This window comes from Lagopus muta, chromosome 17 (assembly GCF_023343835.1).
Source record: "Lagopus muta isolate bLagMut1 chromosome 17, bLagMut1 primary, whole genome shotgun sequence".
In the NCBI taxonomy this organism is placed as follows: Eukaryota; Metazoa; Chordata; class Aves; order Galliformes; family Phasianidae; genus Lagopus; species Lagopus muta.
The window spans coordinates 1,500,974-1,521,249 of NC_064449.1; the positions used below are offsets into that span (position 1 = coordinate 1,500,974).

At 63.2% G+C, this 20,276-nt stretch overlaps 2 protein-coding genes across 4 annotated transcripts; one reads left to right on the forward strand and one right to left on the reverse strand.

The window, feature by feature from the left end:
• Positions 1-34: 34 nt before the first annotated feature.
• DTX1 (deltex E3 ubiquitin ligase 1) lies at positions 35-7,959 on the reverse strand. The gene is made up of 10 exons (XM_048964407.1): positions 7,902-7,959; positions 6,192-6,837; positions 3,600-4,251; positions 2,090-2,151; positions 1,837-1,998; positions 1,534-1,595; positions 1,294-1,452; positions 1,060-1,221; positions 892-981; positions 35-766 (listed from the first exon to the last, which is right to left on the reverse strand). Exons 2-10 carry the CDS (start codon positions 6,448-6,450, stop codon positions 542-544), a joined length of 1,833 nt encoding a protein of 610 aa, XP_048820364.1. The 5' UTR covers positions 6,451-6,837; positions 7,902-7,959; the 3' UTR covers positions 35-541.
• Positions 7,960-10,646: 2,687 nt separating this feature from the next.
• EMID1 (EMI domain containing 1) lies at positions 10,647-20,086 on the forward strand. 3 transcript variants are annotated; one of them, XR_007380319.1, is made up of 16 exons: positions 10,647-10,823; positions 12,960-13,073; positions 13,156-13,259; positions 15,744-15,830; positions 15,916-15,977; positions 16,062-16,188; positions 16,293-16,400; positions 16,475-16,612; positions 16,722-16,808; positions 16,892-16,944; positions 17,030-17,083; positions 17,202-17,246; positions 17,343-17,387; positions 17,911-17,995; positions 18,341-18,431; positions 19,783-19,894. XR_007380319.1 is itself a non-coding variant. In XM_048964112.1 (15 exons), the coding sequence occupies exons 1-15, from the start codon at positions 10,708-10,710 to the stop codon at positions 19,893-19,895; spliced, it is 1,338 nt and encodes a 445-aa protein (XP_048820069.1). In that variant the 5' UTR covers positions 10,647-10,707; the 3' UTR covers positions 19,896-20,086. The 3 variants fall into 3 exon arrangements, 2 of the variants coding, with proteins under 2 accessions (XP_048820069.1, XP_048820070.1); XM_048964112.1 differs by lacking the exon at positions 18,341-18,431 and having other exon boundaries at positions 19,783-20,086; XM_048964113.1 differs by lacking the exon at positions 19,783-19,894 and having other exon boundaries at positions 18,341-18,973.
• Positions 20,087-20,276: the final 190 nt, after the last annotated feature.

Below are 20,276 nucleotides of genomic sequence, written 5' to 3' on the forward strand. Positions count from 1 at the left end.
CATGCCCTGCGCCGCCAAGGCCCAGCCAGCGTCGCGCCGCGCCGCAAAGCATTCTGGGAGCTGTAGTCCGCGCCGCTTTCCTCTGCCCACAGAGAGACGAGGCGGCGCGGCGAGGGCACCCCGCGGACACGGGGTGCGCGCACTCACACAGACGTGTCCGTGGAGCGCCGGGCCGCGCGCGTGTGTGTGTGCAGCGCTGGCACCTCTTGTGAGCGCCCACGGGGGACAGACCCCAGTGCAACCCCAGCCATCACCCTTCCCTATCACGGCGCGGCACGGGGACACGAGTGGGTGACGCGGGGACGCCGGGACGCTGCGGTGTATTCCGTAACACAGAGACGTACACATGGCACCGGCTGCACGCGGCTCCGTGGGGCACCGGGTGGGCGGAGAGGAAAGCACCGCGCTGCTGGAGGCCGGGCAGGGGACGGGGACACGCGGCGGGTGGCACCGGGGGATGAGCCCACGGGGGGCCGGCGGCGAAGCTGCAGGGACGGTGACACGGGGCCGAGGGGACGGCGGGGAGCCCCTCACCGTGGGCTCAGTCCTTGAGGGTGGCCTCGGAGACGCCCTGCGCCAGCAGCTCGGCCAGGACGTTGTCCAGGTAGTTGGGATCGGGATAGCCGTGACCCGTCAGGTTGGAGCCGAATTCGGTCTTGTGATGGATCTCGTTCCACACCACCGTGTCTGATTCTCCCGTGGTGTTGGAGGTGCCGATGGTGAAGATGAGCCGCCGGTCCCACGCCACGATCAGCAGCTTCAGCACCTGGGGGACGGCCATTGCTGCATCCCACCCCACGGCACGGCCACCCCCATGTCCCCACCCCCATGTCCCCATCCGTATGGCCACATCCCCACCTGTGCCACCCCCGGGGACACGGAGCCGCTCACCTTCCTGCCCTTCTCGTTGTCAGGCAGGTAGCAGTGCCGGGGAAAGCCACGTGCCGTGAACTTCTTGCCAGGGTTGGGGTGCTCTGGACCCTTTGGTGAGGACAGCAGAGGGGTGAGCGGGTGGCGTGGGGACACCCAGCCCTGGGGTGGGGGCTGCGGGGGGCTCACCTGGATGCCGGTGGGGATGTCGTAGACTATCCGGATGGTTTTGGAGTCAGTGTAGCCCGGGAGGGAATGGGGGATGAGGTGGAACTCCATCTTCCCCGGGGGCTGCGTGCCCGTCTTCTCCCCATAGATGGCCTTGCAGGTGGGGCACTGCAAGCTGCCGTCCTGCAGGCACAGCCAGGGTGGGCACCCAGCCCCTGCCGTATGCCCTCAGACCCCGTGTCCACGTTGGCTCACCTTGTTGCCGTTGTTGTACATGGCCACGAGGCACAGCAGGTGGTACATGTGCCCACATTTGCCCAGCTTGCCCACCAGCTCCGGCTTGATGCCGCGGTGACTCAGGACGCCCTCGTAGCCCGAGGAGGTGACCAACCGCTCCATGCAGATGGTGCAGTCCTGGGGGGGCACGGGGGTCACCTCATGGGGGTCACACCAGGTTCTGTGCCCATGCCCTGCCATCCCGCCATGCCGGCTCACCTCATCGGGAGGGGTCTTCACTTTCTGGATGTAGCGACGCACCACATCCTCTGGGTTCTTGCCTGCCATGGATAGGGGTGTCAGTCAGACAACCCCCCCTCCCCCCCTGCCAAACCCTCCCTGCTACCTCCTGCCTCTAGCATGGGGACAGTGACAGAGAGGAAGTGACACAGAGGAGCCATGGGCAGTGACATCACCTTAAGGCTCGGGGGGCACGCTGCATTTCAGGCCATCCCCCCGACATTTCAGGTCCCAACCCACAGCACCACCTGTGCCTCAGTTTCCCCTCCAGCAGCTCCTTACTCCTTTTGAGGTGCTTCTTCTTGGTCTTCCTGCAGATTCCGCTGACCCCAGGCACAGGCTTGATGTCACTCTTGCTGACGGGCGGCGGGTGCAGGATGGGCTTGGGCGCACGGGTCAGGCAGACGGGCAGTCCAGCAGCACACATCAGGATGCCCGTCATCCCTGCACAGGGACAGGGGTGTCTGTCTGTTCCTTCCATCCCTGGCTCGACCCCTGAGCACCTATGGGTGCTCTATGGGACCCCATCCATTACCTGCCAGGGTGGGATGGACGGGGCCGGTGCCGTTCAGGTTCTTGACCGGGAGGGCTGGCACCCTGCAAGAGACAGCAGGAATGTCCCCTGGGTCCCGTCCTTTCTGCAGTGTCATTAGGGCAGCCAGGAGTGCATCTGGGCAGGTGCCTGTACACTCATGCATGCATCTCCTCAGCTGTGGACCCATGTGTGCAAAGCTGCACGGCTACAGCTTGGTGCGAGATGTGGGGTCGTGGGGACACATGGGAAGGTGGCTGAGGACACAGCAGGGATGTGAGGAGAGCAGGGATGGTGGGGAATGGGTGGATGGACAGACGGATAGAGAGAAGGACAGAGATGAATAAGTATGTGGATGGATGGATGGATGGATGGATGGATGGATGGATGGATGGATGGATGGATGGATGGATGGATGGATGGGTGGGTGGGTGGATGGGTGGATGGGTGGATGGGTGGATGGATAGAGATAGTTGTGGGTGTGTAGACATGGGGAGAGTCCCCACATCCCTGTTCACAACCCAGCAGCCACAACACAGACAGCAGATCCTAGCCCCAAGGAAGGGTCCGTTGCGCGGGGACCCTTCCTGCCCCTGCAACAGGGGCCCAGGCCCCAGGCCATGCCACAACCCAGCCTTGCCTCTACTGCCAGTCCCTGCCCGCAGTTCCCAAGGCCACCCTCAGCCACACCAAGGCCATGTAAGGCAGTGGGGCCCTCACCCCTCCAGCCCCCTCCTACCTGTCCATGGGGACGCACAGCGCAGGGGCTGCGTGTCGACACGAGGATGGCTTGGCCCAGGACACGGAAGCGAAAGCAGCACATCAACAGAGGAAGGAAACACGCCGAGTGCTTGGTGACCCTGCATGCCCCCCCTCTCCGCAACTCTGTCACCCCTGTCCCCAGCTCTGTCTGGCTGTGCACTGTGGCTGCGGGCAGTGGGAGGGACACAGAGGTACGTCCCCACACCGTGTGATGCTCCCTGTGCCCCTGCTACCCCTGACCCACAGGTGTTCCTGCAGCACACACCCTGAAGCGGAGGTGACACTGTCAGCATGTCACCACCACCACCCAGTCGTGTCCCGCTGCATCTCCCAGCACAAGGCCAGATCGTTCCTGCAGGGCAGGATGCCACAACAGCTCCCCACAGGGACCTGCCTGGTGGTACTGGAACAAACGCTCCAGAGTGACCCACCGCATGCTGGACGACAGGGACACAAGTCCCCCAGTGACTGGCACCTCATCTCCTGCAGCCAGCATGGCACAGCGTGGACTGGCACAACCAGGCACAGTGTGGCACAGCATGGAGCTGCACGGCACAACACAGGAGTGCAGCACAGCACAGCACGGCACGGCATGGCACAGCTGTGGTGGTGGTGACACGGTGCCAGCACCGGTGAGGCAACAGCTGGTGCTGCCAAGCAATCTGAGTGCACCTCCATGCCACCTCCCCATCGCCGTGAGCCCACCCCGCGCCACCTCAGCGCCGTCACATGCATCCTCATCCCAGCTTACCCGGGGGGCACCGCGGTGCGGGCGCTACTGCCAGCCCCCCGCTGCGTGCCGGGCCGGTTGAGGTTATTGAGGCCAGGCAGCTGCACGGTGCCGGGCGTGCTCTGGCTGCACCCAAAAGCCCCAGCAGGCACCCTGGGTGCCTCCCCTTTGGCCGTGCCGCCCGCCGATGGCCACAACGTCGCACCGGCAAAGGTGCTGCTCTGCCGCACCGGCACCGTCCCCGTGCCGGCGTACAGCTTGCGGCGCTGCGAGGCCAGGATGGCGTTGGATGCCGCGCGGGTGCTGTTGACCAGCAGGCACTGATGGCACGAGCAGGGCTGCCCCGTGCTGCTGCCCACCGGCCACGACTGCGACTTGGGGATGGAGCCCATGGTCAGAGGGTACGCCAGGTCCATGCGGCGCCGCAGCCGGCGCCGGCGCTGCGTCTGTCGGTTCATCTGCGACATGCTGCTGAAGTAGATGAGGTAGCAGAAGCCCAGGGAGGAGAGGTCCAGCCAGGGGTGCTGCTTCTCGTAGGCGTTCTGGATGGTGATGCAGATGTCCATGTCGTAGGGCGTCCACGAGCTGTTGTCGTTCTCCCATTCCCACACGATGCCCTTTCCCGGTGCTGAGGAGGGGTCGTAGAAGTTCCTGCGCACCGGGCGCATGGTGCCTGCGGGGACACGGCGCTCAGCACCCAAACACCGCTGCCGTCCCCCACACAGAGCCCCCCCCAGCGGCTCAGCCCCGGCGTCGCGCCCCTCTCCTCGCTCAGCCACACGCTGCGCTCCCGTCCCCGGCCGGCTGCACCGCCTGGCCCTATTAACGACTCTAATAAGAGTCATTAATCACCGCCCGGCCCAGCTGCCGCCGGGTGCTGAGGCAGCGCTGCCTGCAGCCCCATGGGGTCCGTGCCCTCGCCGCAGCCCAGCAAGTCCTCACCTGAGTCAGCTGCACGCTCACATCCCCATCCTGCTCAAGTCCTGTATCCCACTACCCGCTTGTGTCCACACCCCAAATCCCACTGCTGGCTCACAGCCACGCGCTGCTCACATCCGTGTCCTGCATTCTGCTGCCCACTGCTGTCAACATCCCAAATCCCACTGCTGTCTTGTGTCTACATCCCAACTCTCACTGCCGCTCTCATCCCACGTCCCACTGCCCAATCCCAGCCGCATCCCACTCACATCCATGTCCTGCACCCGCTGCCCACCCGTCTCTGCACCACACCCCACCTCCCCACATCTCCTTGTACCCAGCCCACCCTCCCCACAGCCCGCTGATACCCATGCCCTGCACCTCCCATCCCGCTCACATCCACATCCTGGCCCCACTGGTGCCAGCATCTCCCCCCAGGTGTGTGCACATCCTGCAGGCACACCTCCTGGCTGCTCAGAACAGGGTCACCTCATTTCTCACACACTCCACCACATCCCAAGCCCACCCCACCATGGCCACACGTTCCCAGCAGCACCCAGCACCATCCAGGCCAAGGAATGGGACATTTAGGGGCCTTGCAGATGAGCATTTACCAGCAGCGGGTCCTGCACCATCCCCATCCATCCCCCATCCCAAGTGAGTCTCCTGGGGTGCAGCTGGCACACATCACTTTAGTGGGTCATGGTTAATGGGGTCTGGGCTGGGAGGCAGTGTGGGACAGGGCTTGATTTCCCTCGAGGACACCTGTCCTGGTTGTGTGCTGCAGCTCTGCTCTGCTAAGGGTGGCATGTGGCCCCTGCAGACCCCAAAGTGGGGCCACCCAGTTCCCTTTGTCCCAACAGGACAAGAGGGAAGGAAAAGGAAGGGAAAGAGGAGACTTGTGGGGGCTGCATTGGGGTGAGGACAGATAGAAGGGAATAGACTGACAGGTGGGGAAGAGGGGTGAGTTGGAAGAGATGGATGGATGGAGAGATGGACGGAGGAATGGACGGGTGGATGGATGGATGGATGGATGGATGGATGGATGGATGGATGGATGGATGGACAGGTGGATGGATGGATGGATGGATGGATGGATGGATGGATGGATGGATGGATGGATGGATGGATGGATGGATGGAGGGAGGGAGGGAGGGAGGGAGGGAGGGAGGGATAGACTGATGAATTGATTGGTGACTGGTTGGATGGAATGACAAATATACATGGGGATGGACACCTTGATGTATACATGAACAGAATGACAAGGAAGTAAAGATACACTGGGATGGAAGGATGGATGGATGAATGACAATTACTCATTGGGATGGGTGGAATGGTGGGTAATAGAAGTAGAATGACACACAGCAGATATATGCACACTGTGATGGACAGATGGGTGGGTGGATGGAGGGATGGAGGGAGGGATGGAAAGATGGAGGGAGGGACGGAGGGACAAAGGAAGGGAGTAACAAAGGAATAAAGCAATGAAGCAGGGACACAGGAAGGATACAAAGACACAAAGCCACGCTATGGAATGGCTGACGGATGGGCAGAGGAACAAACGACTGCAGAAGAAGGAAGAGGAGTGCTGAAGGCCCTCCAACAAAGGCTCACAGAAGGGGCAGACGTACCCAGCCACTCCACCCCCAGTAGACCCCTGGCCATTTGTGTGCGCACCGAGCCCCCTGCCCTTACCCGTGTCCTGCCGGAACTGGTGCATGGACTGCAGGTCGATGATGTAGGGTGCCAGCTGCACGTCCACCTGGCCCAGCACCACGCTGCCACGGGCATCCTCCTTCAGCACGTTCTCAATGTGGTGGCAGACAGCGGCTGAGTAGGGCCGCCAGCGCCCGTGCTCGTTCAGCCACTCCCACACCACCACACGGGCCAGGTTTTGGGGTGGGAACCCCAAAGTCCCAGAGCCCAAAAGGGCCCCCGTGCCCTGCCTTGCCATGGCTGGGGACAGCAGCTCAGCGCCGTGCCATGGCCGAGGGACAGACGGCTCGGTGGCACCCGCGGGGTGGAACGTCCCTGTCCCCGCTGCAGAGCTCAGCAGGGGTGGGAGGTGGCACCCAGAGCCCCGCGGCACCCGGTTCTGCTCCACCGGGGCCACCAGCAGGGCAGGCTGGGGTGAGCCATCACTTGGCACCGGGCACCGGGCTCTGCATGGGTGGTGTTGAGCTGGAGCTGGAGCTGGAGCTGCTGTCCTCCCTCCAGCGCTGGCACATCTCAGTGTCCCCAGGCTCAGCGGGGACAGGACACCCCCACACACTCCCTCCTCTTCTTTCCCCTTCTGTCCCAGCCGATGTCACCGGTTGCTCCAAGGCTCCCTGAGCGTCACCTGCAAAGCAAGGCCACAGCACCACTCAGCCACAGCCGAGGTGGCTCTGAGTGCTGCCACGCAGTGCTGCATCCCTGCCCTCCCCGGTGGCACCTTGGGGACCGTCCCTTTCGCCCCATGTGCCCACAGCCAGACAGCGTGGCAGGCTGCCAGCCTCAGGTGTGACAGCAGGGAAGGGGACAGCAGGGACAAGCAGCGTGGGGGCAATTGTTCTCAAGGCTTGGGGAGGGGGCTCAAAAAACAGATAAGCCCCACAGAAGCCGGCTGTGTGCCCGGGAGCCCGCGGCCCTCCTGCTCATCCGGCACTGATTTATGATCTGCACTGCAGGCATCAGGATGGAGTCAGCCTGGGCGGCGTGCCCCGGGCCCCCCGCACACCCTGGGCAGCTCCTTGCCCACCAACACAGCCTCACGGCCCCCTTGCATGGGATGGGGAGGGTTAGGCTGCACGGATAGACAGCAAGCTACGGACAGACAGACGGACACAGAGCCGTGCGCTGGCACTGGGGACACAAACAGCACGGGGACCTGTGCAGACGGATGGACAGACAGACAGACGCACGTAGGGCCACACAGCAGCGTGACAACAAACAGTCGTAGACACACAGACACACACACGGACACACAGACACACACACACAGGCATGTGCATCCATGCACTCATCCGGCACCCCCAGCACCGCAGCAACCAGAGGGGCCCAAACCTCAGGACAAAACCCAGCGCCACCCCCCTCCCCATTCTGCTCCCCCCTTCCGTCCCCCGTCCATCGCACTGCATGCGAAGCCAGGCCCATCCCCCGGTGCCCCCAGCACGCCGTACCCCCACTGCACGATATTCCCACTCCACGGCAGCCCCCAGCGCGGAGCCCCCGCCGCACGGTGTCTCCCCCGCCCTTTCCCCGTCCCCGGCGCACGAAATTGCAGCCACAACATTCCCTCTGCGCGTTACCCCCGGTGCGCGGTGCCCCTCCCGTGTGCGCGGTACCCCCGGTGCCCGCCGCCCCCCCCCCGCTTCCCCACCATGGCCGCCGCCGCCCCGCATCGCCCCCGCCCCGCTCCGCTACCTTCGGCGGCCGCAGCCGCAGCGGCCCCGCAGCAACGGCGGCACCGGGAGCGGCGGCGGAGGGCGGCGGGCGCGGGGCCAGGAGGCGGCAGCGCTCCGCCAGCGCCTGGCAGCCACGGGCACGCGGGGACGCGGGGACGCGCGGCGGGGACGCGCGGCGGGGGGGGATGCGGGCGCACGCTGAGACCTCGGCCGGGGGCTCCCACGCGAGAGGCGGCCACGCGTGCGCTCCGGTGGTCTCGGGCACGGCATCGCTTCCCTCCCCCTCGAGGATCTCCCGTGGGACCGGCAGAGCGGGGAGAGCCGCGGAGCGCGGCGGTTCTGGTGCCGGTCCTTCGTGGGTAACGGCGTGGGGATGTGGGGTTGGGATGTGGAGTGGGGTGTGAAAATGGAGCGGGGACGTGGTGTGGGGATGTGATGCTGGGATGAGATTTGGGAGCATGGAGATGGGGCGGGACGTGGGGGCACGGAGATGGCGTGTGGGGACGTGGAGATGGGGTACATGGGGTGGTGGAGCTGGGACGGGGCACGGGGACATGGAGCTGGAACATGGCATGGGGATGTTGAGCTGGGACATGGCATAAGGACACAGAGCTGGGGTGTGACACGGGGATGTGAAGCTGGGGCAGGAACATGGGTGATGTTGAGCTCAGATATGGCATGAGGATGTGGAACCAGGAGATGTGAGCTGGGACAGGAGCACGGCAGGGGGACGTAGAGCTGGGCTGTGACATGGGGACGTGGAGCAGCTGAAACAGGAATATGGCAGGGGGACGTGAGGTTGGGACAGGAATGTGGGTGGTGTTGTGCTCAGATATGGCATGAGGATGTGGAACAGGACGTGGCATGGCAACATGGAGCTGGGATGCAACATGGGGACATGGAGCTGGGACAGGAACATGGCAGGGGGAGATGGAGATGGGACGTGTATGGGGGCATAGAGCAGGAACAGGGGCATGGCAATGGGACCTGAAGCCAGAGCAGGGATCTGGACATGGGACATGGCATGGGGACACAGACGTGAGATGGGACCATGGCATGGGGAGCTAGAGCCAGGTCAGGGAGCAGGACTGCCTGGGGGGGGGGGCGACACAGGGGGACCATGCTCCACACTACAAAGGGGCCAGGACTCCCTACTGCCTCTAGCAGGACACGTCCCCTCTGCACACACACGTACATGCGTGCACACATGCATGTGCAAACGCGTGCACCTACAGCTTCATGCACACACGTGCACGCACACACACGCATACACATACATGCACAGCCACAGATGCACACACACATACGTGCACACATACATGCACATCCCTGTGCACACACACACACACGTGCTCACACGCACGCCGCCTGCAGGACCCCCCACCCACCCCCACCCCCCCAGCAGGGACCACCCGCACTCATTTGCTCTTTGCACGCCGCCGGCACGCAGACCACACGCACATTATTTGCAAACAGCAGCCGGAAGCACAAGCAGAGCAGCACAAACACTCGGATGCACGCAGCCCAGGGTAGCACACACACACGCACACACACACACACACACACACACAGCCACCGCCGAGTGCACGTGTGACACCCCGAGGTGCCATCCCTGCTGGATGGATGGGCACAGGGAGCTGTGTGTGAGGACATGGGGACAGGCACAAATGCACACACAAAACAGCAGACGTGCAGAAACACGAGCACATGTGCACATATATGCATACATACGTGTGTGCACACATGTGTGTGCACCCCACACTGAGAACCACGAAGCTGTTCCCACCTAGGGACACCCCCACTCACACTGTATGGGGTTGAGGGCCTCCTCCTGCCCCACAGCTGCCCCCACTGCTCCAACACCCCAAAACCACCACTGCCCAACCCATGACAGCCCCTAATCTGTGACACCCCCAATGCGTGACACCTCTCCGATCCATGTCCCCCATATCCATGTCCCCCCATCCATATCCCTCATATCCATGTCCCCAGTATGCATCCCCCATACACATATACCCCATACCCATGCTCCCATATCCATGTCCCCCAAATCCACGCTCCCATATCCATGTCCCCCGGTCATATCCTCCCACCCATGCCTCCATATCCATGTTTCCATATCTGTGTCTCTCCATAACCATGTCCCAATAGGTGTCCACCCATCCATATCCCCCATATCCATGTCCCCCCCACCCATGCCTCCATATCCCCATATCCTTGTCCTTCCATATCCATGTCCCCCATATTGATGCACCCCAGATCCATGCTCCTATATCCACGTCCCCCTTATCCATGTCCCCCTCCATATCCCCTCATCCATGTCCCCCATACCCATGCTCCCATATCCATGTTCCCTCATCCATATGTCCCCAATCCATGTCCAACATCCATATCCCCATCCTTGTCTCCATATCCATGTCCCCCACATCCAAGTTCCCCCTTCTCTATCCCCCATATCCATGCTCCCATACCCATGTCCCCATCCATATTCCCCATATCCATGTCCCCAGTATGTGCCCCCATAACCATGTGCCCCATACCCACGCTCTCATATCCATGGCCCCTTTATCTACGTCCCCCCCCAGCCATACCCCCCCACTCCCATTCCCATTCTGCCCCCCGACCCCCCAGGAGCCGCCCCCCACATCGCTCCCCCTCCGAGGCGGAAGGCAGCGGGGTGTGTGTGCGTGTTGGGGAGGGGTGGGGGGGTCCCTTCCTCCTCCCCCTCCATCCTCCATCCCTTCCCCTTCGCTCCTCCCCGCGCACGGAGCGCGGCCCCCGGTGCCCCGTCGAGCCGAGCGGAGCCGAGCGGAGCGGAACGGAGCATGGAGGGCCTCTCCCGGGGGGGGCACCGCTGCCCGCCCCTGCCTCTGGCGATGGGGTTGTGCTGCTGCCTGCTGCTGCCGCCCGCTGCCGGCTCCTGGAGCGTGCAGCCCCGCAGGTACCGGCGCCGGGGGGAGGGGGGCACCGGCAGGGCAGCAAGCACGGGGGCCGATGGGGAGATGGGGACACCGGGCTTGGGGCGAAGGGTTACAGGGAATGGGGTGCTGTGGGGAGCGCGGATGGGGAGCACTGTGTGCTGGGGGAGTCTTGGTGCCGGGCACTGGGGGTACCGGCACCGGAGGGCAGCGAGCACTGGGTGCTGGTGGTACCGGCAGCAATGGGGATTGGGGATCAGGCACTGGGGGTGCCAGCACCGAGGGAGAGCGGGGAGGAGGAGTGCTATGGGGGTCTGAGTGCCAGACATGGGGATGTAGCACTGGGCTCTGGGTGTCAGGGGGAATGGGCATTGCATGGGACCGGATGCTGGACACCGGGGGGTGCCAACAGTGGGGGGATGCAGGAACACTGGGGACGCCGGGGAGGGGCTGCTTGGTTCAGAATGGGGCTCTGGGTTTGCCGGGAATGGAAAGGATGTGGGGTGCCGGAGGGTCTCCAGGGCTGGCAGGGCTCAGCGAGGCTGGCATCGCTGCTGGGGTGAGCAGCCACCTGGGTGCAAAGGTGCCGTAGCATTCCAGAACAGCTGGGGGTTACTGGGGTCACTGGGGGTCCTCGTGGCTGGGGGCTGCCTGGCCCCATCCCCATGGCTCTGCCTGTGCCCAGGAAGCAGCGGGGACAATGGAACCCAGTGCCTGGCTGCTGGGGGCTGCAGTCCCTGTCTGTCCCTACGGTCCCTGTCCTGCTGGGGGTTGTTTACAGGAAATCTTTGGCGCTGGCGGTGTCTCCAGCACCGGATTGCCGGGACCTCCCGGTTCCGCTCAGCTCGGCACAGTGACGGGCAGAAGCTGCCTCATTTCCCCTTCCCCTCCTGGCCTAGTTCAGGCAGACCCCCTTGCCTGACCCGAGACCCACCCATGGGTCCCACACACCCAGAGAGGGGCACGAAGCTGGGAGAAGGTACCAGGCCCAGAGCAGAGCCCGGGCACGCTCAGTGCACGAATGGCCCCGCAGCGGGTGGGCTGGGTGAGCCGAGGCCGTGCGAGCACCCACACGCCTCACTGCTGGCTCTTGCCCTGAGCTGGGGGGGGTTCCCTTATTGCTGGCACCAGCCCCGACTTCCCTGCCAGCCAGAACGGGCTGGGGCGCATCCTCATCCCTATGGCACCTCCGGGGTTGGCATCATCCCCACCCCATGCCAGCACTGGGAGCGGGAGACACCCTTGGGAGGCGCAGTGCTGGGGGCAGTCGGGCCCCCCCAGCCATCCCCATCACTCCGCCTGGTGGTGTTTGTCACCCTGGAGGTGTCACCATGCAGTGGTTTTGTCAGAGAGCTCAGTGTGCAGCTGGGATGCTGCCCAGCCACAAAGCCCTGCGCCGCCCCGCTGCGTCCCCCCGGCACATCCCACACAATTGTTCCCCCCCTGCCACCAGCCGCAGCCACCTCCTTCCCCGCAGGCACAAAAAGCTCCTCTTTCCACCCAAATCGTGGCTGCGCAGGCGAGGAGGATGGCACACATCTCCACGGGGGCTTGGGTCTGCCCTATTGGTCAGCGGGGAGGCTTCGGCTCTCTGCTATTGGGCACTTGTGGAGCTCGGTTCTGTCCTATGGGACATTTGGGGACACTTTGGGGTCCCAGCTCTCTCCTTTGGGGCATCTAGAGGGCACTTGGAGGTCCTATCTCCTCCCCATGGGTCACTTGTCAGGCATTGGTGAGTCCCAGGATTCCCCTACGGGGCACTTGGGGGGTTTGGTTCTGTCCTATGGGGCAACTGGGGGTCACTGCAGGACTTGGTTCATTCCTATAGGTCCTATAGGAGGTCCCAGATCTCCCCTATGGGGCACTTGGGAACCAATTTCCCCCGGTGGCATGGATGGCATTCATAGCCCCAGACACAGCCTGCAGGGGGACAACAGGGCCGGTGGTGGGCAGCGGCCATGGTGGAGCCCATGTGGGGACACCATGCTGGGGGGCATCCATCTAAAAGCTGGGGTGGCATCTCCACGAGGAGGGGTGAGGACGGGTACCACCCTGGGGACATCAAAGGACAAGTCTCCCACCGGGTCCCGGTGTAACACAGGCTGTTCTGGGAATGCAGAGTGGGACCCCCGCGGTGGCACCGGTGGCTTCTCTTGCAGCAATTGGTGCTCCTACACGGTGACGAGGACGGTGACATGCCTGGTGCAGAATGGCACCTCCCTGCAGCGTGTCTTCCAGGGCTGCCGCTGGCCGCCGGGCTGCGGAGGGGGCAGGTGAGACCTCAGTGGGCACCAGGAGCTGCAGCCATGGGGTGGTGGCACGGGGGTGACATCGGTGCCCAATCTGTGCCAGCAGCTATCGCACCGTCATCCGGCCCGCGTATCGAGTGGCCTACAGGACGCTGACGGCGCTGGAGTGGAAGTGCTGCCCTGGGCACAGTGGGGCCAACTGTGAGGAAGGTGGGAGAGGAGTGGGATGGAGGGTGGGCTCTGCGTACCCTGGGCACCTCTGTACTCCGTCAGAGAGGGGCGGATGGAGCTATGGGGGGTGGGGGGTGGAGGGACGGATGGATGGATTGATACATGGTTGGATGGATGGATGGATGGATGGATGGATGGAGGAACAGATGGAAGAGGAAGGGAGGGAGGGAGGGAGGGATGGAGAGAGGGAGGGAGGGAGTGAGGGATAGATGGATGGATGGATGGATGGATGAATGGATGGATGGATGGATGGATGGATAAAAGGATAGTGGGAGGGAGGGAGGGAGGGAGGGAGGGAGGGAGGGAGGGAGGGAGGGAGGGAGGGATAAAAGGTTGGAGGGAGGGAGGGATGAAGGGAGGGAGGGAGGGAAGGAGGGAGGGATAAAAGGATTGAGGGAGGGAGGAATAGTTGAATGGAAGGATAGAGGGATGGAGGGACGAATGGATAGGATGGATGGATTGATGCATGGTTGGATGCATGGATGGATGGAGGAACAAATGGAAGAGGGAGGGATGGATGGAGGGAGGGATGGAGGAAGGGATGTATGAAGGGAGGGATAGAGGGAGGGAAGGTGGGAGGGATAGAGGGAGGGAAGGTGGGAGGGATGGAGGGATGAAGGAATGGATGGATGGATGGATGGATGGATGGATGGATGGATGGATGGATGGATGGATGGATGGATGGATGGAGGGAAGGAGGGAGGGAAGGAGGGAGGGAAGGAGGGAGGGAGGGAAAGACAGAGGGATTGGTAGGTGGATAGGTGGACAGAGGGATGGAGGGATGGATGTTCAAGTGGGTGAATGGATGGATGGACAGACAGATGAACGGACGGATGGACGGGTGGATGGATGGAAGGATGAAGGGATGGATGTTCCTGTGGGTGATTGGGTGGATGGAGGGTGGGATTGACAGATGGATGGATGGATGGATGGATGGATGGATGGATGGATGGATGGATGGATGGATGGATGGATGGATGGACGGATGGACGGAGGGATGGATGGATGGATGGATGGATGGGTGGACAGATTGGTGTTCCTGTAGGTGGGTAAGTGAATGGATGGATGGACAGATGGATGGACGAACAGACAGATGGCTGTTCCTCTAGGTGAGTGGATGGATGCTCCTGTGGGTACGTGAGTGGATGGACTGATGGACAGCTGGATGAATGGACGGATGGATGGATGAATAGATGGACGGATAGATGTTCCTGCGTGCAGATGGACAGGTTGATGAGTGGGCTGGCGAATAAATGGTTGGGTTTCCAACCATGGATGCAGGAACGGATCAGTGGTTGGATGTTCTGTGTGGGTGGGCAGCTGGAGAGACGCTCTGCTGGGTGGCTGAGGAGGTGGGCATATGGGTGGACGTTCCTCTGAGCGGGTGGGTGGGCAGATGGATGGTTGGACAGCAGTTTCCATGGACAGATAGACGGAAGAGCAGGCGGGTGGGATGTCGGTGGGGGATGGATGGATGGACATTCCTGTGGGTGGGTGGATGCGCCCATAAGGGGGTGTCTGTCTGTCTGCCTGCCTGCCTGCCTGTCTGTCTGTCCCTGTGTGCAGCCAGGCAGCTGCGCCTGTGTGCAGTGAATGAATGGGTGCCAGCCTGTGCCATGCATGGCTCTTGGCAGCTGCCAGCCTCTGTTAGCTGGCGGGGGCTACACATTCCCAGCCCACCCCCAGAGCGTGGGGCCAGCTGAGTGGCAGCAGCACAGCAGTGGCAGGGGCTCTTCTCCTCCTCCTCCTCTGTGCGTGCTTCAGCTCTCCCCTCCTCCTCCTCCTCGCCATGCATTGGCTGAGTGCCCCACATCTGGGCCTGCTTAGGGATGCTCTGGCTGTCCCCAGCAGCCTTGGTGGTGGCTGTGCCAGGGTGTGGTGACAGCGTGGGGGGGCTCAGTGACACAAGATCTGCCCTGGCCCCTTCTGTGTTGGGTCGTGTTCTCACATCCCCTTAGTGGGACCCTGCATTGTAGTCCTCCTGAGCTGGGGATGGAGAGAGCTGGCTTGGGGTATCGGGGGCTAGGGATGGGGTGCAGGGGGGGCACTGGTTCAGGACCATCACTGGGATTGGGAAGATCTGGCTGGTGGGCATAGGTGGGTTTGGGGGAATCTGGCTCAGGGTTACGGAACAGACTGAGGGCATCTGGAGTGCCATAATGGGTGGGTGGGTGTGGAGGCTCTGGCTCTTGGCCATGGGTGGGATTTGGGGGGTGGGAGGGATTCTGGCAGGCCATCATGGGTTCAGGGGGAATCTGATTCAGGGCCGTAGTGGGTTTGGGGGGGGGGTCTGACCAACAGTCATGAATAGGTTTGGGGCTCACCAGCAGCAAGGATGGGGCAGAAAGCAGCAGAACTGCCTCCATCCCCCTCCCCAATTTGGGGTGAAGCACCACCCTGGTGAGCGAGTTCTCCCACCAGCAGTGATGCCCAGGGGGGTCCTGACACCCTCTCCCCTCACAGAGCCCCACACCTTCCTCGCTCTGCGTGATGCTGAACGCCCCAGCACCGCCCCACGTCGCTCTCCCCTGCGCCCCACGGCTTTCTCAGGTGGGTTCAGCTCCTCGGTGCCCCCCACCCCCAAAAATATCCCGAGGTCCTGGGCGCACCCCAAGCCCTGCACTGTCCCCTGCAGGGTGCCTGAACTGCAGCCACATCGGGGAGCTGTCAGCACGCCTGGCCACCCTCGAGGCACAGGTGACCCCCACCCCCCGCCACCCCTCCATGGACACAGGGACCAGGGGAGGCATCTCACACTCCCCAGCATTGTCTCATCCGCAGGTGGCCCGGCTCTCAGTGGCAGAAGCTCCCACGTCCCCAACACCCAAAGGTGACAGCTTGGGTAGGGGTCCTGATACCAGGCAGCTCTGGGGGTCCCCAGCTGCACAGGGGAGCCCAGGGGACAAAGGTAAGGGGGGGTGGCTGTCCCATAGCCCGCAGCACCCAGTGGCATCAGTGGCAGCCCCCAGTGCTGGAGAAAAGATCCCCCCCTGAGGATGCTGCTCCCTGCAGGCAGACCTGGTTCACGGAGACCCCCCGGCCCCTCTGGTCCCAAGGGTGATGCAGGTGGACGGGGACCCTCAGGCATTCCCGGGGTGAAGGGTCCATCGGGACCCCCAGGTAAGGATATGCCCTCTTAGTCTCCCCAGTTTGTTAACCCCCATCAATCTTCACCCTCATCTTCCTCCCTGCAGGTCCCCCAGGTCCCCCCGGTCCCCCTGGCCACGATGGAGCCAGGGGTCTCCCTGGAGAGAAGGGGTCACCCGGCCCCCCCGGCCCCCCTGGGCCTCCTGCTCCTGTGGGGCCAGCTGTACCCTGGCTGACTGACCCAAGTAAGGATGGGGCTGAGGGTTCTGGGGGGTGGAGGTGGGGCTGAGCCCCAGCAAGCAGCTGAACCCTTCCAGAGCTGGGGGTCATTGCCCACCCTGACCTCTCCTGCAGGGGACCCGCTCCTCTCCAACACCTTCACTGAAGCGGCCGGGGGCATCGTGGGGCCCGCTGGCCCCCCTGGACCCATGGGGCCAATGGGTGAGTTCACCCCCATCTTCCCCCTCCAAACAGCAGCTCTGAGAGGGCACTGTGCTGAGCTTGTCCCCTCATTCTCCTCGCAGGACCCCCCGGCCCCCCAGGACCCATGGGGCTGCCCGGCCCCCCAGGGCCTGATGTAAGTCTGGGAGCATTTTGGGCTGGGGGGGCATTCCATGGGGCACATCCCCAGTGCTGATAGCACTGTCACTGTCACTGCACAGGGGAGAGCTGGGGCACCTGGAGCTGCCGGACCCAGGGGAGACAAAGGCGACAGGGTGAGTGTGATGAGCTGGGGGGGGTCTCAGCCAGCACTGAGCCTTGGGGGCAGGAGCACCCATGGGTGCCTCTACCCCATATGCACCCCTCAGTGCTGACGTGATCTGTTCCCTCCAGGGCCCCAAGGGAGAGCCAGGCAGCCGTGGGCAGGATGGGGCACAGGTACGTGGGCCTCCCCAGGAATGGGGGCTGTGCTGGGGCGAAGGTGGGCCCCCTGCCCGCCCCCTCTGCCCTGTCCTTCTCCTTTCTGTGTTTCAGGGCGAGCCGGGCCCCAAGGGCGAGCCGGGCGACAAGGGCACATGGGTGAGTGATGGGAGGTATGGGGACAGGGGTGGCATGCAGGTACCCGAATGCTCCTATGTCATGTCACTGTGACCCCGACGGCAGCATGGGGGTCCCAAGCTGTGAGCAATGCTCATCGTGTGCCTGGGGTCCCAAGGATGGGACAGGGGTCCCTAACTGTACAAGTGCATGTCTTGTCCTCGGGACCCCAAGAACAGCATGAGGGTCCCCAAATGTGCTCAGCACTCACCTGGTGCCCCTGGCATCCCCATAATATTATGGGGGTCCCCAGCTGCACCTTGTCCCTGAGACCTCAGGGGTGGCATGGGGGTCTTCAAATGTGCCCAGTGCTTGTCTCTGGGTGGCTCGGTTGTGGGGGTCCTCAGTTGTGCTTGTTCCCCCACTCCATGGTGTGGCCAGCACCCCCCTCTACCCGCTGCCCCCCACATTCCTGGGGTTGTGCATGCAGTACTGGGGCACAGAGCATGGCGGTGGGGCTGGGGGTGCCCCTGGCTCCCCCCCAACTCCTCTCTTCCCTCCGCAGGGGGAGGGTTTACACCAGCTCCGCGAGGCTTTGAAGATTTTAGCAGAGAGGGTTTTAATCTTGGAAACAATGATTGGGCTCTATGGTGAGTAGGGGGAGCGCAGGAGCCAGCCGTGGGGGGGCACAGGGGTCCCTCCATCCACGATGAGGCTCCATTATGGGGAGCAGCAGGTGCCCCCCTCCCTCAGCCCCATGGGGACACATGTGTCCCCCCACCCCATGCCAGGGGTGGCACTCCCTAGCGAGTCCCGCTTCCCTGGACCCATGGGGACAGGAGAGTCCCTCGCATCCCCCTGGGACCACGGGAGCCCCCTGCACCCATTTGGGAGACCTGGCACCCCCAACGCTTGCACCGCACCCCCGGCCCGGCTGCGCCCGCGCTGTGCCTTGGGGCAACCACGCTCTGCTCTGCTCTCTCACTCTCCACCAGGCCAGTAGCTTCCAAGCCCTGCTGCGGCAGCAGGCCCGCCTGGAGGTCCTGGCTAGAAGGGTCACCCTCCTGGAAGCCATCATCTGGCCAGGTAACCGCATCGCTGCTTGCTCCCCTCCGCGTCAGCCAGGCACGATGTCCCCCCCAGCAGTGGGACTGGAGCAAGGGGAGGGACCGAGAGGGACCCCAGAGTCACCCTTAGGAGACAGGGAGATCATGGAGCAAGGAGAGCCTGTTGGGCTGAGGAGATGTCCAAGGATCATGGAGGGCCATGGAGATGTTCATGGACCAAGAGAGATGGTAGAGAACCTCTATTGCACCAAGGGGACCCTTCCGGGTTGAGGGAAGCCTTGGAGATGTCCAAGCACCGAGGGGTTGCTCCAAGGATTGAGGGACCCCCAAGGAACAAGGGAGACCAGGGAGCAACTCTTTGACCAAGGGAGGCCATGGAGACCCTCTTGGACCAAGGGAGACCTTGGAGAGCCTCAAGGATCAAAGGAGAACTTGGAGCTCCTCTTGGGTCAAGGGGAGACTCTAGAGTCCCTCTTGGACCAAGGAAGACCATGAAGAGCCTCTTGAGTTGAGGGAGGCCCTGGAGATCCCCCAGGGATCAAGGTTATTCTCCAAGGGTTGAGGGAGGCACTGGAGCTCCTCTTGGTGCAAGAGATCCACCTGGTGTCCGTCTCAAACCAAGGGAGTCCCTGGAGGCTCGCTTGGGAGAGGGACACAGCATGGCTCCATGGTCCAAGGGACACCTAGGAGCTCCCGGGTCATGGTCATGCAAACCATGGAGCTCCCAGGAACATCCTGAAGCCGAAGGGAGACCCTGGAGGAGCCCCAGCCCCCCCTCGCACTGTGGCTGACTCCATAGCCAGCTGCCCTCTCCCCCTCCCGCTGTCTCCCCTTTCCAGCTGTGCTTTGCTGCAGGGGTTCTGTCCCCATCCCCGCGTGCCAGCTGGGGGTGCCAGGAGGGGCTCCTCATCCTTTGGGGCATGGGGATCGTGCTGGGGTGGTGGTGCTGAGGGGACACTGTGAGGGGATCTGGGGGCACACCCAGGGCCAGCTGTCCCCTTCTGCCCCCACACAGTGGGAGGTGTCCACGTAGTTGGTTGTACTTGGGGACAGCTTGGGACAGCCACAATGGGAGAAACTTGTCCAAAGAACCTTTGTGGGGGGCCTCATGATGATGGGGACAAGGTGTGCAGGGACCTTGTGGTGACAGGGATGTCCCAGTGTCAGGACACTTCATGAGGGTGAAGGGTGAAGGTGGTCTGGGGACCCCACAGAGGTCATCACCCCATGGGGGCACAGGGATCCTTGGGGACACCGGTGGGACCTGATGGCCTGGGGATCCCACGGTGATACAGGGGTCCCTGAAGACCACTTGGGGCTATGGCACCCCACACCCCATGGCCTCAGAGCTCTCTCCTTTCCTCCCACAGAACCAGAGCCTGGCTCAGGCAGTGGCCCTGGGGGCCCACCAGCACCCAGCACCCCCCGTGCCAAGCGTGGCCGCTCGCCCCCCACTCACCAGGCTCTCCCTGGCCAGCCCTAAGAGTGCAGCCCTGCTGTGTCCCTGCTGTGTACATGGAGGTCCTGGTGCTACCCGGTGGCATTGCACCGGTCGGACCCCCCCAGCTTTGGCCCTGCTGCTCTACACCCTAGTTTTGGGGGGTACGGCCACCCCAATGCTTGGGGGGCTGCATCCTGCACGCTGTCCTGGCACTGCCTGGGCATTAAAGGTGTCCCCAGAGCTGTGTGTCATTGTTGGTATGAGTGGGGACACGGGTGGGTGGCACTGGAGGGGTGGGAAGGGGGGGGACCCATGCTGTTCCATGACACCTATGGGACACTGGATACCCACAGCACCCCATGATGCTCCTGGAACAACCAATAGCGACCCACACCTATGGGACATCCACCCACAACATGCCAC

Excerpts from the sequence above, each read along its gene's own strand:
- DTX1 (XM_048964407.1), bottom strand. The coding sequence starts at position 6,450 with ATGGCAAGGCAGGGCACGGGGGCCCTTTTGGGCTCTGGGACTTTGGGG. Across the intron at positions 2,152-3,599 it reads CGCACCGCGGTGCCCCCCGG|GGTGCCAGCCCTCCCGGTCA; the intron begins GTAAGCTGGGAT and ends TGTCTCTTGCAG. Across the intron at positions 1,222-1,293 it reads TGTACAACAACGGCAACAAG|GACGGCAGCTTGCAGTGCCC; the intron begins GTGAGCCAACGT and ends CTGTGCCTGCAG.
- EMID1 (XM_048964112.1), top strand. The coding sequence starts at position 10,708 with ATGGAGGGCCTCTCCCGGGGGGGGCACCGCTGCCCGCCCCTGCCTCTG. Across the intron at positions 16,189-16,292 it reads GGGGAGCCCAGGGGACAAAG|GCAGACCTGGTTCACGGAGA; the intron begins GTAAGGGGGGGT and ends TGCTCCCTGCAG. Across the intron at positions 16,809-16,891 it reads TGGACCCATGGGGCCAATGG|GACCCCCCGGCCCCCCAGGA; the intron begins GTGAGTTCACCC and ends TTCTCCTCGCAG.